This window comes from Sodiomyces alkalinus, assembly GCF_003711515.1.
Source record: "Sodiomyces alkalinus F11 unplaced genomic scaffold SODALscaffold_5, whole genome shotgun sequence".
NCBI lineage: Eukaryota > Fungi > Ascomycota > Sordariomycetes > Glomerellales > Plectosphaerellaceae > Sodiomyces > Sodiomyces alkalinus.
The window spans coordinates 159,202-171,803 of record NW_021167083.1 but is presented as its reverse complement, the minus strand read 5'-3'; the positions used below and the strand labels follow the sequence as shown (position 1 = coordinate 171,803).

Genomic DNA, 12,602 nt, shown 5'->3' with positions numbered 1-12,602 from the left:
GGGGGGGGGATACACGACATTGCAGTCAAAACAACTACTCATGTACCCCGTGGCTTGGCCCTAGCCTGTGCCTTTTCCTTCTTCTCCAGCTTCTGTTTCTTCTTCTTCTCCTCTTGCTTCTCTTCCAGCTTGCGCTTGTGCGCCGCCTTCTCCGCCTCCGTCTTGGGGAGCGTCTTGAAGAACCCGTCCAGCCGGCTTTGCTGTGTTCCCTTGACGTTCTTCTCCAACCGCGCCGCGCCGTTCCGCACCCGGTCCTCCGAGAAACCCTTCTCCACCACGAGGTACTTCACGAGCCCCTCCGTGTCCGGCTTCTCCCACTTGAAGTCGCAGTCGGGGTGGTCTGCCGGCCGCACGTCCGGGTTGAGGAAGAGTTCCCGGGCGTCGGCGAATGGCCAGTCGTCGGGCAGCGTGTATTTTTGCTTGGGGTCGTTCTTGATGTAGTCCACTACGCCTTCGAGCGTCTTGTGTTCGCGGATCAGCTTCAATGCTGTGCTTGGGCCGACTTTGGGGATGGGGTCGAGGTAGTCGCAGCCGAGTAGTATGCACAGATCGACGAACTATATTGGGGCCTCGTTAGACATAGTCCCAGCAGGCCGAAAAAAAAAAACCCGGAAGAAAGCGAAAGAAAGAAAGAAAGAAATAAGAGAATCAGGGAAAAGAAAGAGGAAAAAGGAAACATACCTGTTTGCGATCCATTCCCATTCCCTCTAGGACTTTGGACAAGTGAATCTCCTGAATGGGCTCCTTGCGTTGCTCGCTGTAGGTAAGGTGCCGGAGCAAGATGGGCGAGTCAAAAGTCAAGGTATCCATGTCCTCGCTGGCGGCGGCGTAGACCTTGTTGGCGCGGGCCAGGACGGCGCACTGGGCCTCGGCCTCGGTGGGGGCGATGATGTACGGGATGCCCATGAGCTTGAGGAGCTGCTGGCACTCGGCGTTGTGCTGGCGCGTGACGCGGACGGTGCGGCGCGAGAACTTCTCGACGTCCTCGGCCGTGCCGGTCTCCTTGGCCTCCTCCAGGTCCTCGCGGGCCTCCTGCTTGCGCTGGAACCGCTTCGCCAGCTCGCCCGACTTGAGCTTCGGGGGCGCGCCGTCGAAGACGTAGAGCGGCTTGATGCCGTTGTCGACCATGCGGAGGGTGCGGTAGAACATGCCCATCAGGTGGGAGGTCGTCTCGCCCGACTCGTTCATCAGCTGCTGGCCGTCGGAGCGCACGGCGATGAGGAAGGAGTAAATGCTCATGGAGGCGTCGATGGCCACTTTGCGGCCGAATTGGTTCTTGATCTCGCCTTCTTTGATGGCGTCGGGTGCCTCCTCCTTGAGGACTTGGTAGAGGCCTTTGATGCCCATGGTGATGCGGATGTGCGGATTGGCCGATGTTTGTGGCTTCGTGCACCTTGGGGCAGATTGACCTCAGAGCAAAAGGATCGGTTTTCTGCTGTGGAACCTAGGGCAGGAGATATTTCAGGAAGAGACAAAATTATCTGTAATTTTTGCCTTTTTGGGCTTTGGCAGCTGGTGGTGGTTATAGAAAGTCGTCAGTTGACGCAGTGGCACATGGAAGAAAGAGGGCGGGCAAGCTTGACGCGCTGGAAGCAGCTTCCCGCGACTTCACATTAAAGTGTGGACATTATGACGCGAGAGACACGCGAGACAACCCCACGAGAGTGGGGCCTTCCTCGGGGTTTAGTGACCTTAAGGCTTCCATCCGGTCGCAGCTGGTGACAGAGAATTTCTTTGACTGGTACCGAATACACGTGACCCCGCTCCACCCGCTCCACCCCCTCCACCCGTTCTCTCTTAATATCTCGGCCTTCACTCTGGCGCCCAACATTCCTCATTCCTCGAGTCGTCTTCCCCGATTCTTCGAACTGAGGATATGAAGAGGAACGCCAGCTTTCAGAAGATGGAAGGAACGCTTATATTCCATCAATCGGCATTACCATATGATGTGTCTGGAAACGAAATAGATATGAACCGGCCGAACGAACGCTGCCTTCTAGCCGAAAGAATGATCGACTCCGTATGATCGACGGGTTCTCGAAGGATGATGGAACTTTGTCGCTGGAGTCGAGTCTCTACTCGGGAATCTTTTAACGAAACGTCCGGTCGTAGCGCTTCTGAGCTGCTGACTAGGCAGCCCTAACGGACCCTAATGAGGGAGGGGGTTTGCGATGATTGCCAAGATGGTGACGATATGAATAATGACGCTGATCTACTATACTCTATCCGTAGTTCCGTCCTCCCTACCAAACAGACAAACGGTTGTCTCTGGTCCATCTTTTTCACTGGATGTGAATCCCACCCCGGCCACGAAAAAAAAAAAAAAAAAGCGCCCAGTCAAATACAGCCACCAGGACGGATTGCCACATTTCCCTCCCCTTCTGCATATGTGCTTCGACCCGACGCACCCCGACTCCCCGAGTCCCCGGTCTAGAACTCTGTGACGTACACGCATATGTAGGCGAGCGGCGAGGATCGATAATTAAGTGTCAGCCCCGACGTTGGCGCACCGAAGAATTTCCCACTTCATTTTCCACAACACCGTAATATGGGGATTTGCTCGTCTACCGACTGTCCTTCGGCGTAGTGAGAGTTAAGGCTGACATTCCTACCCACGTGTGATCAGGCATCCCTAACCTAGCTTCTAGGTGGTGAAACCACAACGATGGAGTCCATAGAACACGTTCACGTTACTCTGCTAGACAGTCTTCGGAACGTCAGTGAGGTCTCCTGTGACACGCTTGATGTTCAAGGTAAAACATGAATTGCTCCCCGAGAAGCCGATAAACGCAAGCCCGCTCTGTTTAAAGCTGATGAGCTGACTCTTTTCAGTTGCCAAGGATCTGGGTCCTTTTAGGGATGTGACCTCTAACCAGGTAATTCCGGCCCGGCCACGACCAGAGACAATCTCATGGGGCATCCCGCAACTCAACCCGAGATTATCATCATTCCTCTCGCTAACTGAAGAACCCTCAAGGCCATCGCCCTTGGCGAGTTGACCAAGACTACTCCCGAAGGCAAACTTCAATATGAGGAGCTTCTTCGACGGGCTACGGAGGATGCCAGGACTTGGCTTCATGCCGCCTGGCCTGAGGTCGACCTCGCGACTCTGGCCGTTGAAGTCATGGTACGTACGCCTTTGAACTTATTGTATTCTTTTTACTGTATTTTCTTTCTCCCCCCTCCTTTATCTCCTTTCTCCCCTTGCAACGCCCGCCCCTTTCCGGTCTTAAGAGTTGGCCTGGGCTGACAGACAATGCGATAAAGATGGTCCGCCTGGTTATCCAGTTCGCCCCCTACGTCACCCACTACATGCATGTCCAGACAAATCCAAAGTGGGCGTACTCAACTGAGAAGACGCGACGCAACGCTCAGAGTATGACAGTCACAGTCACAAGCCAGGACTTCGCATCTCCGTTCTTATGAAGTTATGAGGGTGATTAGGAAGCAGCTAACCATGCGAGCTGCGCCTTGTCGCCTGTAGGGATCGTCGAGATTTTCAAGAAGATCGACCCCAGCATCAAAACCAAGAGGGTATGCATCAAGATCCCTGCCACTTGGGAGGGCATCGCGGCCTGCAGGGAACTCGAGGCAGGGGAAGGATCACGGTCACCTCCAATCGCGACACTGGCAACCACCCTGTTCTGCATGGAACAGGCCGTACTCGCTGCCCATGCCGGATGTACCTACATTGCCCCTTATGTGAACGAACTGAAAGTCCACTTTGAGCCTGGGTACGTATCAACTTGGACCCTCCCTTCCCAGGGACCCCCTATTCTCTATTTTTTTGACGATCAACCCCCCCCCCCCCCAAAAAAAAAAAAAAAAGAGAAATAAAAAGACACTGGCTAAGAGCACCATGGGATGGGGACGTTAGATACGTCGACCAACACAAGGCCTTCAACTTGACGCGTCTCGCCCAACGACACTACGTCGACAAGTCGCACCGCACGCAGGTCTTGGCAGCCAGTCTCACCTCCGTGGACGAGGTGATGCAGCTAGCCGGCATCCAGCACGTCACCGTATCCCCGCACCTCCTCCAGGGTCTGGCAGCAGAGCCGACGGCAGACTGGGACGGCAAGCTCGGGGCGTTCTTTGCGGCGGACCCCCAGGAAAGGTGGGACGCTGGAGGCTTTGCGACGTGGTGCGGCGACGAGAGCGAGTACCGGATTGCCTTTACGCGGAGCGGCAGGGGGAAAGCGGAAGAGAAATTGGTACAGGCCATCAATATCTTTTCTGATAAGCAGGATGAGCTGGAGGCGCTTGCCCGTCGGTTTTTGTAATGTGGCCGTCACACTCAAGACGCGAGGGAAGGGTTCCCTCGACATGTGGAGGAAAAATTCAACATCTTGCCCGTGGTAGCCAGTTTATCTGTTCACAAAAAGAACTTGAAATCAGAGCTAGAGGATTGCGTGTCAACATTACCGCTACGCTTGCGAGGAGACTTTGCTTAGGGGATCATGTTGGGCATCCATTCAAGTGACTGTCTGTGTTCCGGGGGACGAGGTGTTCCCCCCAGCCCCTATCATTTCTTGTCCCGAATATCCATCCCCCTTTGAACCCATCGAGCCCATCCCCTCCAGCATCCTCCCTCCCTCAAAGCCCCCCACAGCCCGGGAAATATAGGCGTGGCTCGCCCCATGTTGGCAAAATGGTGGATAACTCAATGAGTGAAGTTCTTGCAGTTCTTTCGAGACAGGAGGCGAATCTGTTTATTCGGTCGGTTCTAGATCAAATGTTGTTAGCAGAGGATAAGGGGGGAATAAACTTACCTGCCTGGTTTGGTGTGCCTTGTTTGCATTAGTCTGGTTCTTCGTGAGATTGTCAGGGGACTCCTGAGCTGTCTTAGAGAGTCAGAGGCGCCTTTTCCCATGTTGTATGGAGCTGGGTTAGTGAAGTCCTTGCAACTCTTTTAAGACGGGATAGAAGGCGAAATTGTTTCTTCGGTTGGTTCTGGTCCCTGGATCAAGGGTCGTTAGCAGAGAGTAAGGGAAGAAATAAACTCACCGGTTTAGTTTGCCTTATAAATATCGATCTAGTCCTTCGTGGAATGACCAGAGGAGTCGAGGACCGCTGAACTGCCTTGGAGAGTCAGAATCACCTTCCTAGCCCCATGTTCGAAAGAGCGGGTTTAGTGAAGACCTTGGGATTGTTTCATGGCGGGCGGAGGGCGAATTTGTTTCTGCGGTAGCTTCTAGATCAAAGGCTGTTAGCAGAGGAGGGGGGAAGGAATGAACTTACGTGACTGGCTTGTCTTATCAGTGTCGGCCTAGTTCTTCGTAGGCATTTGATGGGAATTGTCAGAGGAATCCTGACCTGTCCGAAAGAGCTGGATGAGTGAAGTCGTCGGAATTCTTTCAAGACGGGCGGAGGGTGAATTTGTTTCTTCGGTAGCTTCTAGCTTAAAGCTCGTTAGCAGAGGATAAAGGGGAGATGAACTCACCTGGCTGGTTTTGTCCGTCTTATTGGCATTGGCCCAGTCCTTCGTGGGACGGTCAGGGGTTTCGAAACATGAAAGAGGACGGGAACATCCTAGATGTTAGTTATCTCCATATCGTTCCATTGTGGATGGGAAGCCAGTGAAGTTGTTGAAGCATCCCTGATCGGGGGCATGCAAAAGGGTGATCGTCTTCGTCTCGTTCCTGATAGATAGGCGTGAAGCTGAAAATACGTGAAGGGCCTGCTAACCTGTCAGCATGATACAAGGGGAGAAGACTTACATGGACAGCCTGGATATTGTGTCTTCGAAGATCTTGTTCTTCGGAGGGGCTTTGCTGAGTTGTCATGGTGTTCTGATAGTCAAGATTGGGAGTTCATGGCAAGATGTCGTATAACTTATATCTGACAGTGTATAGTCGATCCTTTGTCAAGTACAGCTTTGCTCGTTTCGACCGAGTATCACCAGCCACTTTCCCCTGGATTGTTCTCATTCATGGCACGAAACAAACAAAGACGTTCATCAACTTTCCGGGCCTCTATTGTTGACTACGGAGTCTTGCGCCTTTGACCCTTTGTTTGCCGCAATACGATTGTACGAGACAAGGGCCATGACATCCCCTTATGTTCTGGGCAGCATATTTTCTGCCGCAGCCACTTGGCAAAGAAGCTTAACAAGTGAAGACAATTGACATCAAGCCATCTGGGCAGTGCAGGACCCGTCTTTGACAGTCGACTCCTTGTTTCCTCAACATTTAACCCTGTTGGACACAGCCAGTAGCTTCATATTAGAGATGAAGATTATAAGATACGAATACTCTAAGATGAAACCCCTTGTATTCGATAGAGCCAGTGAACTCTATAGGATAAAGAAGGAAGAAATTAAAACTAAGAGGAAGAAAAGAGTATCAACCTGACAAAAGGCGGGTGGAAAAGAAGTCGAAATCAGACACGGCGTCGGGAATGCTCTTTCAGGCTTAATATTATGAAAGTACGTGACGTTTTACGCGAATTCTACGAGAGTATACACAAAATCATCTTTCTTGTATCTATATGGTTAGAAGGAAACCAGACGCTCAATGCCAGGCGTATAGGTCGTATTACTGAACGCCTTTTTAATCATGAATCTCATCAGTCATAACATCAGTGGCACGGCCAGAAGGGGGTCACCTCCATGAACGTTATCAAAGCATTTATAAAGTCTTTCCCATTCGTCAGTCATCAGTCCGTTTCCTCCACCGTCGAGTAGCCTAATCTCCCTATTTCCTGTTTGTCCCCTCTCGTTTCACCCGAGAGATCTATTTAATAGGTGCCGGAACAGCCGACAAAGGCGTTACCCGGTGCGCCAGTGTGGGTAATCTGGCCAGCAATATCGCAGGAGTTCCTGTTGATTATGACACGGTCAGGGCCAGGGGCGCCTTCACGGTTCGATTCTCGTTAGCACGTCCCAATGTCCATCCTGTCGCAAGTTCTTCGCCACCTACCGCCGTTGTACACGCTGCTGGTGCGGAGAGGGAAGAGCTGATAAGGACCGCTGATGGGGAATCGGAAGCCCTCATAGTTGTTATAGGCGTGAGGGTACGTCGAGCCACCAGCTGTGGTGCCGGCTCGGATGTGGATGCAGGCAGCATTACGCGCAGCGTTGATCTGGTATGTCGAGTAGTAGGTGCTGCCGCAGGTGGTGGAGCGCTTCTCGAGCTCGCCGGCAGGAGCGGCCTGGGCGACGACGGCCAGCAGGGAGACAAAGAGGGCAGACAGCTGCATTTTGGATAAATGTTATGGGGAGAGAGTGTGGGAGAGAGAGAGAAAGAGAGGCGACTCAGGCAAGCTATGGCTGAAACTTGGGCTGATGACTCCTGGTCTCTCTGGATTCTCAACAGCAACAATCTCCGAGACTTTATACCCGCGAACTGACCATTCTTAATTTCTTGTATGCGGAACAGAGGTTAATGTCCCTTGACTTTAAGGTCCCCCCCCTCACGGGAGACATTCTCGTGCCGTGCCACATCTTCCAAGTTCCATCTCCTCACACCCATAGCCCATATCAGAGAAACCCAGTGGACGAATAGACTTATACGGTAGCTGAGCGTGTTCGCTTGGTGCGGTTTCCTCCATGATCCCCCCCTCCCCAGAGCGGAAAAGGAAGGTCCCCCGCGATCCTTATCGAGTTATCACCGCATGTTCAGGGACGAGACTCCGGTTGGCTGGACAGGTGGCTGACCAGAAACAAGAGAATGGTTCCTAAACCCGCAATATTATTAATTCGAGCGCTGACTGCCGGGGATAGATCTTAGATACGCTCCTCCAAGGTGTCGATCAATCGACAAAAGAAGCTAGCCTGGTCCCGTCCGCTGGCCCCAAGGATGCTTGGCTCCCGATCTCCTGACAATCTGTTCTTGGGTTGTTTCGTCTCTTTTGGGGGTTATGGATAATGGATCGGGAGGGGCCGCCCGGTCATCGATCGCAGGGAGAGGGGGTGGGGTGCGTTCTCTGGATTCAATGACACCCTTTTAATGCAGGTCGTTCATCGTATCGTCGTTGCACTGCAGACTCGTGAACGAAGCAAATCGACTCGGCATCGTCGGAATAGACATCCCACGGTTTCTCTTCGCTGATGTTATAGGCTGCCACCTCTTTGGACGAACCATCTTTGGAAATTGAACCTTTTTGCTTTTCTATTTTTCTTCTTGCGATTATAAGTAAGAAAGACGTCCTCTCGGGGTAGATATCGACGATCGTATTGGACTTCACCCTGATTAAATCAGCCGGATTTATGCCCAAACGGAACGGCCAGCAGTATCGAGTATCTCTTCGAACTCCATCTAAGACAAAAATGGCTCACGTATAAGGTAGACAGACCTCTTGTGGTTAATACTTTACGGAGTATTTTACCCTAACTCTGGCCCCTTTTCCGTCTCCCTCCTTTTATTTTCCTGCCCTCTTACCACAACAATAGACAGAACTATATCTGGTGAAAGCTGACTTGATAGAAATGCTAGCAGAGTTTCTTGAACTCGGGCACAACGTCGTTGCACTCCATATTACGCGTTCTACCTTAGGGAGCTTTAAGGTTATCTGAAGCAAGTGGATATAGTCACTCATCCAGTGGCTCCGTCTAGCGGCACAGTCGGAAGCATAATAACGTCTGTTCTATGCTTAATCGCGCATCTTGATCACGCTTGTAAGTGCTTTCGATTATATATTATATCTCTTAGAGTAAGCAACTTCTGCTATTGCTCTTCCAACTTTCTCTGTGAGTCGAAATCTGAATCCATACGTAGAAGATTAAGTTCTGTAGTTCCAAATGTGACTTAGCAAGGGTTGACATCTCTATGACACTAGCATTAGACGTTATACTCTAGTAATCATGGAGTTTCTCTGAGAGATATCAAGGATTAGCATTTATAAGTTATAACCTCAACTAGGATTCTGATGAACTGCATCGTGGAAGAAGCACCGCCGGCCAAATAGCAAAAGCACCCAGCACTACTCAACCTCAGAGACTCAGACTACAAATCACCGGTTACAGCTTCTGTCCGTCGGATATTTATTGAGCCATTCTTAGGATAGATATATACATATACCTCTATTTACGATATGGGTCCTGAGATGACCACTTCAGTAAAGTACAAGAGTCCTGTGACAATACTTGGCCGAGACGAAACCTCGGAGGCTGGAGTACGTGAAGACTATAGAGAAAACTCGCCAAGAATAAGGTGCCCGAGTTGGACTAGACTTGGATTCCACGACATTGACACCGAACTTTGAAACGAACAATGAAATCGGCCGAGAAGAAGCATAAAGATGGTATAAAATCTCAAAGAAAGAAAAGCCACCATTCCTTGCTTATGTTTATGTCCATCCTTTCATCAACCGCTTTGTTCATCTACGTAGACTCCTCGCCCCATGAAGGAAGGCCTGAAATAGTAAAACACAACTTCGTTTTACTCCTTTGTTAATCCTCGACAATGCAAAGACCAACTCTTTGTGATAGACAATCTAAGCTCTCTGTCCTAGCTATATTCTCGAATCGTCTATCCAACAGTAAGCAACATGCCAGAAATGTGACAAGGTGGGAACCAATCCAGACCATCCTGAACAAGACACCAACACCAAAGAAACCCCGAAATGTGTCACTGCATCTGGAGAGACAACCCCTGCCGGGCCTGCGGCATCTAATTCGACCGCAAGTTGACCGCATGCAGAAGACGCCCTGCTGTAACGACATCGCGAAGCTCACAAAGTTACGACAGTGAGAAACACGAAAATGCTTCTCCCAGTACAGCACCGTCATGCGGCAGGACCATCGAGATGAAGATCGACGATAGTTTCCAATGTCAGACTTGTGCGATAGGTCGGGCACAAAGCTACGAGATTGGAAAACGACCGAGAAGGAGTATCATGAGGGGCTACAAGGAAGACTTTGTGTATGAACTTTGTGTATGATGATGATGAAGATGACTTGGACTGTGAGCCTTGATGGGATGTGAGGAATATAAAGTCTGAACGAGAGGAACGTCGCCCATGCTAGAGTTTTCAGCATAGAAACGAAACATTGTATGCGATGCATGGAGGCAGCAGAAGTGAGGTTTCCGGCAAAAGGTAATGCAAGTCACATAGGAACGGCTCTTAGATTATTGGATTAGACCCTGAATTGTCCCCAAAACGGGTCGGAAAACACTCCTTCTTGTTCAATATTGGGTTTCCGATTTTGTCTAACTATCCACTGCACATCTATCTAGATACTCCTTTGTCAAGTGCGTAACTTGACCCTTCGTCGCACGCTCCGTACAAATTAATCCTCAATGCAGACGTCATCCGACTCGGTAGGCGCGGGCACATCGCTGGTGACGACGCTGCTGCTCACGGGGACGCTGGCGGTGGGGGTCGGGGTAGGCAGGCACGAGCAGGCCGAGCTGACACGGGAGATGATGTTCTCGCCGCAAGCCTTCTGAGCGTAAGTAGGGACGTTGTTGACGTCGGCCTCCCAGCCGTCGAGGTAGCCGGCGCAGAACTCCTGGGACTCCTCGAGGCGGCCGTTAATGGAGCTGGCGCGGAGAGCGCGGAGGCAGTTATCGGCGTTGCAGCTCTTAGGCTTGCAGGACTCGCGGCGGGTGACCTTCACGAGGTAGGCGCCACGCTCGATAGTGTTAATAAAGGCGTAGCCCGAAGCGAAGTTGGCATAGGAAGCCCAGCTGCCGGAGAAGACGGCGGTACCACCACCGGGCTCGGCATCGTCCTCGGGGTAGACATCGAAGAAGGCGACCTCGCAGACGGAGTCGCCGGTGGGGTCCTCGGGGATGGAGGAGACGTCGTAGACGCGGAGACCAGCGCCGTAGTTGGCCTGGTACAGGAGGCCGTCGTGAGGGTTGATGTACTGGTTATGGTCGATGCCGCGCGTGGTAGCCTTGTAGAGACCGGTCTGCTTGGGGTTCTCGAGGTCGCTGATGTCCCAGATATAGGTGACGGGGAATTGGTCGGCACCCGGGCCAGTCTGGTCAACCTCATCGTACCTGTCGCCATGTTAGAAACACGAGATACAAATCGAAGATATGATTCGTTTCGAGGACGTACTCATCATCCATAAGAAGGTACTGCTGCCACTCGGGGTCAAGGACCCAGCCCTGGTGGGTGTAAGTGGCTCCCTCGTACGAGGTGATGGAAATGATCGACGAGTTGGCCTTGTCCGTGACATCGTAGCTGATAGCTTGTTAGCGATGAGGAAGCAAAAGATCCGGCAAAAGCGATGAATGCTTACATGGTCAGCGTATCCTCGTTGTAGCCGTAGCAAATATCACGGCCGACATAGCGGTCATCAGGGCCGCGGTAGATGAGGCATTGGACCTGTTTGGGTTAGTCGAAAGTCTTTTGTGAAACATATTGGACATCGATTGCAGGTCTTACATCGTGGACATAGCCGTCCTGGGAGTTGCAGCCGAGTCTGGTGGGGTTTGAGGGGTCGGTGAGATCGAAGAAGACCAGACCACCGAGGCAGTCCTGGTTACGGGGCCGGGCACCAACGGCGATGCCATAGCCCGCCTCCTCGTTGACCGCGACGTTATGGGAAGCGCCGAGAGGGAGGTCGCCGAAGTGACCAGCAAGGTCCTCTTCGTTGGTGAACTGGTAGGGGGCATTGGCAGGGTCGAGATCAAGGAGCTACAAGGTGAGATATCGGTTAGTATGAAGAAGGGGTAGCAATAAATAAACGCCAAGCTAAGCTCACCTTACGAAGATCGAAGATCTGAACACCGTGGCCCTCAAGCTCGGAGCCGATGAGCATATAGTGCTTGTAAGAACGGATCTCCTTCCAGAGAGCACGAGCAGAGACCCGGAAGTAGGACGGGAGGAAACCGAGGTTCAGGAGGCGACCCTCGGGCAGGATCTCGAGGAAGGCGGTGCCGTCATACATGCCGTTGGCGACGAACTCACGGCCCGACTCGGGGTCGGTCCACCCCCAGGTGGAGGAACCGGTGCGGAGAGCGGCGTCGGAACCAGGCGAGCCGAGCTCGGAGTGGTTGATAAAGTCGTACAGGTCGATGTTCTTGCAGCGGAAGGTGTGGAGGGGGTCACCCGGGACGGCCTCGGCCTTACCGTTGACGCACTTGGTGTAGTTGAGGCGGGGCCAGGCGGCGGAGTTGAGCAGACCGGCCTCCTCCTCGGCCTTCCACCAGGCCATCTTCTTCTCGATGATCTCGTGGTGGCGGACACCGCTATCGTAGAGCTCTATAGTCGCGTTGTATTAGCATGGCTCCTTGCAGGTGAAGTCCGCTGGACTGGTTGAGACTGCAGATCCCCGGGGGGGGGGGGGGGGAGGGAATAACAGAAGGCACACGGCATACCGGCAGCCCTGGCTTCGTCCTTGGGAAGCTCCTTCGCCATGGCGACGGAGGCGGCGGACAAGGCCGCGCCGGCGAGTGCGTTGTAGCGCATGGTAGCTCTGTTGCTTGGGCTCGAGAAAGTTGATCGACAGCTGTGTGTTCAAGCTTCAAGACGAGACACCGGAATGGGAAAGCAAGCAGAGGGCACTCGACTGGACAGGTCGTGAGGGAGCCAGCTGCGAAGATCTGCAATGATGGTCCTCCGTAGGGTATTTATGATGAGGACGGCAGCGTGGCAGCGTGGCAGACAGCTCCTGTCTCTAGTGCGACCAGGCCCATGAATCCATG

General features: G+C 52.4%; 4 protein-coding genes across 4 annotated transcripts; 1 reads left to right on the top strand and 3 right to left on the bottom strand.

The window, feature by feature from the left end:
• Positions 1–2: 2 nt before the first annotated feature.
• Positions 3–1,561, bottom strand: SODALDRAFT_311067 (DNA-repair protein rad2). The gene is made up of 2 exons (XM_028609157.1): positions 682–1,561; positions 3–557 (listed from the first exon to the last, which is right to left on the bottom strand). The coding sequence occupies exons 1-2, from the start codon at positions 1,345–1,347 to the stop codon at positions 39–41; spliced, it is 1,185 nt and encodes a 394-aa protein (XP_028466193.1). The 5' UTR covers positions 1,348–1,561; the 3' UTR covers positions 3–38.
• Positions 1,562–2,665: 1,104 nt separating this feature from the next.
• SODALDRAFT_339810 (transaldolase) lies at positions 2,666–4,283 on the top strand (the record flags this gene model as incomplete). The annotated part of the gene is made up of 6 exons (XM_028612886.1): positions 2,666–2,753; positions 2,833–2,876; positions 2,978–3,127; positions 3,268–3,376; positions 3,485–3,734; positions 3,878–4,283. 6 exons carry the CDS (start codon positions 2,666–2,668, stop codon positions 4,281–4,283), a joined length of 1,047 nt encoding a protein of 348 aa, XP_028466192.1.
• A 2,455-nt stretch (positions 4,284–6,738) lies between these two features.
• On the bottom strand, positions 6,739–7,332 carry SODALDRAFT_350622 (ribonuclease-domain-containing protein; the record flags this gene model as incomplete). The annotated part of the gene is made up of 2 exons (XM_028613493.1): positions 6,921–7,332; positions 6,739–6,869 (listed from the first exon to the last, which is right to left on the bottom strand). The coding sequence occupies exons 1-2, from the start codon at positions 7,198–7,200 to the stop codon at positions 6,739–6,741; spliced, it is 411 nt and encodes a 136-aa protein (XP_028466191.1). The 5' UTR covers positions 7,201–7,332.
• A 2,899-nt stretch (positions 7,333–10,231) lies between these two features.
• Positions 10,232–12,315, bottom strand: SODALDRAFT_277603 (hypothetical protein; the record flags this gene model as incomplete). The annotated part of the gene is made up of 6 exons (XM_028608079.1): positions 10,232–10,949; positions 11,011–11,136; positions 11,195–11,280; positions 11,341–11,592; positions 11,660–12,159; positions 12,276–12,315. The coding sequence occupies 6 exons, from the start codon at positions 12,313–12,315 to the stop codon at positions 10,232–10,234; spliced, it is 1,722 nt and encodes a 573-aa protein (XP_028466190.1).
• Positions 12,316–12,602: the final 287 nt, after the last annotated feature.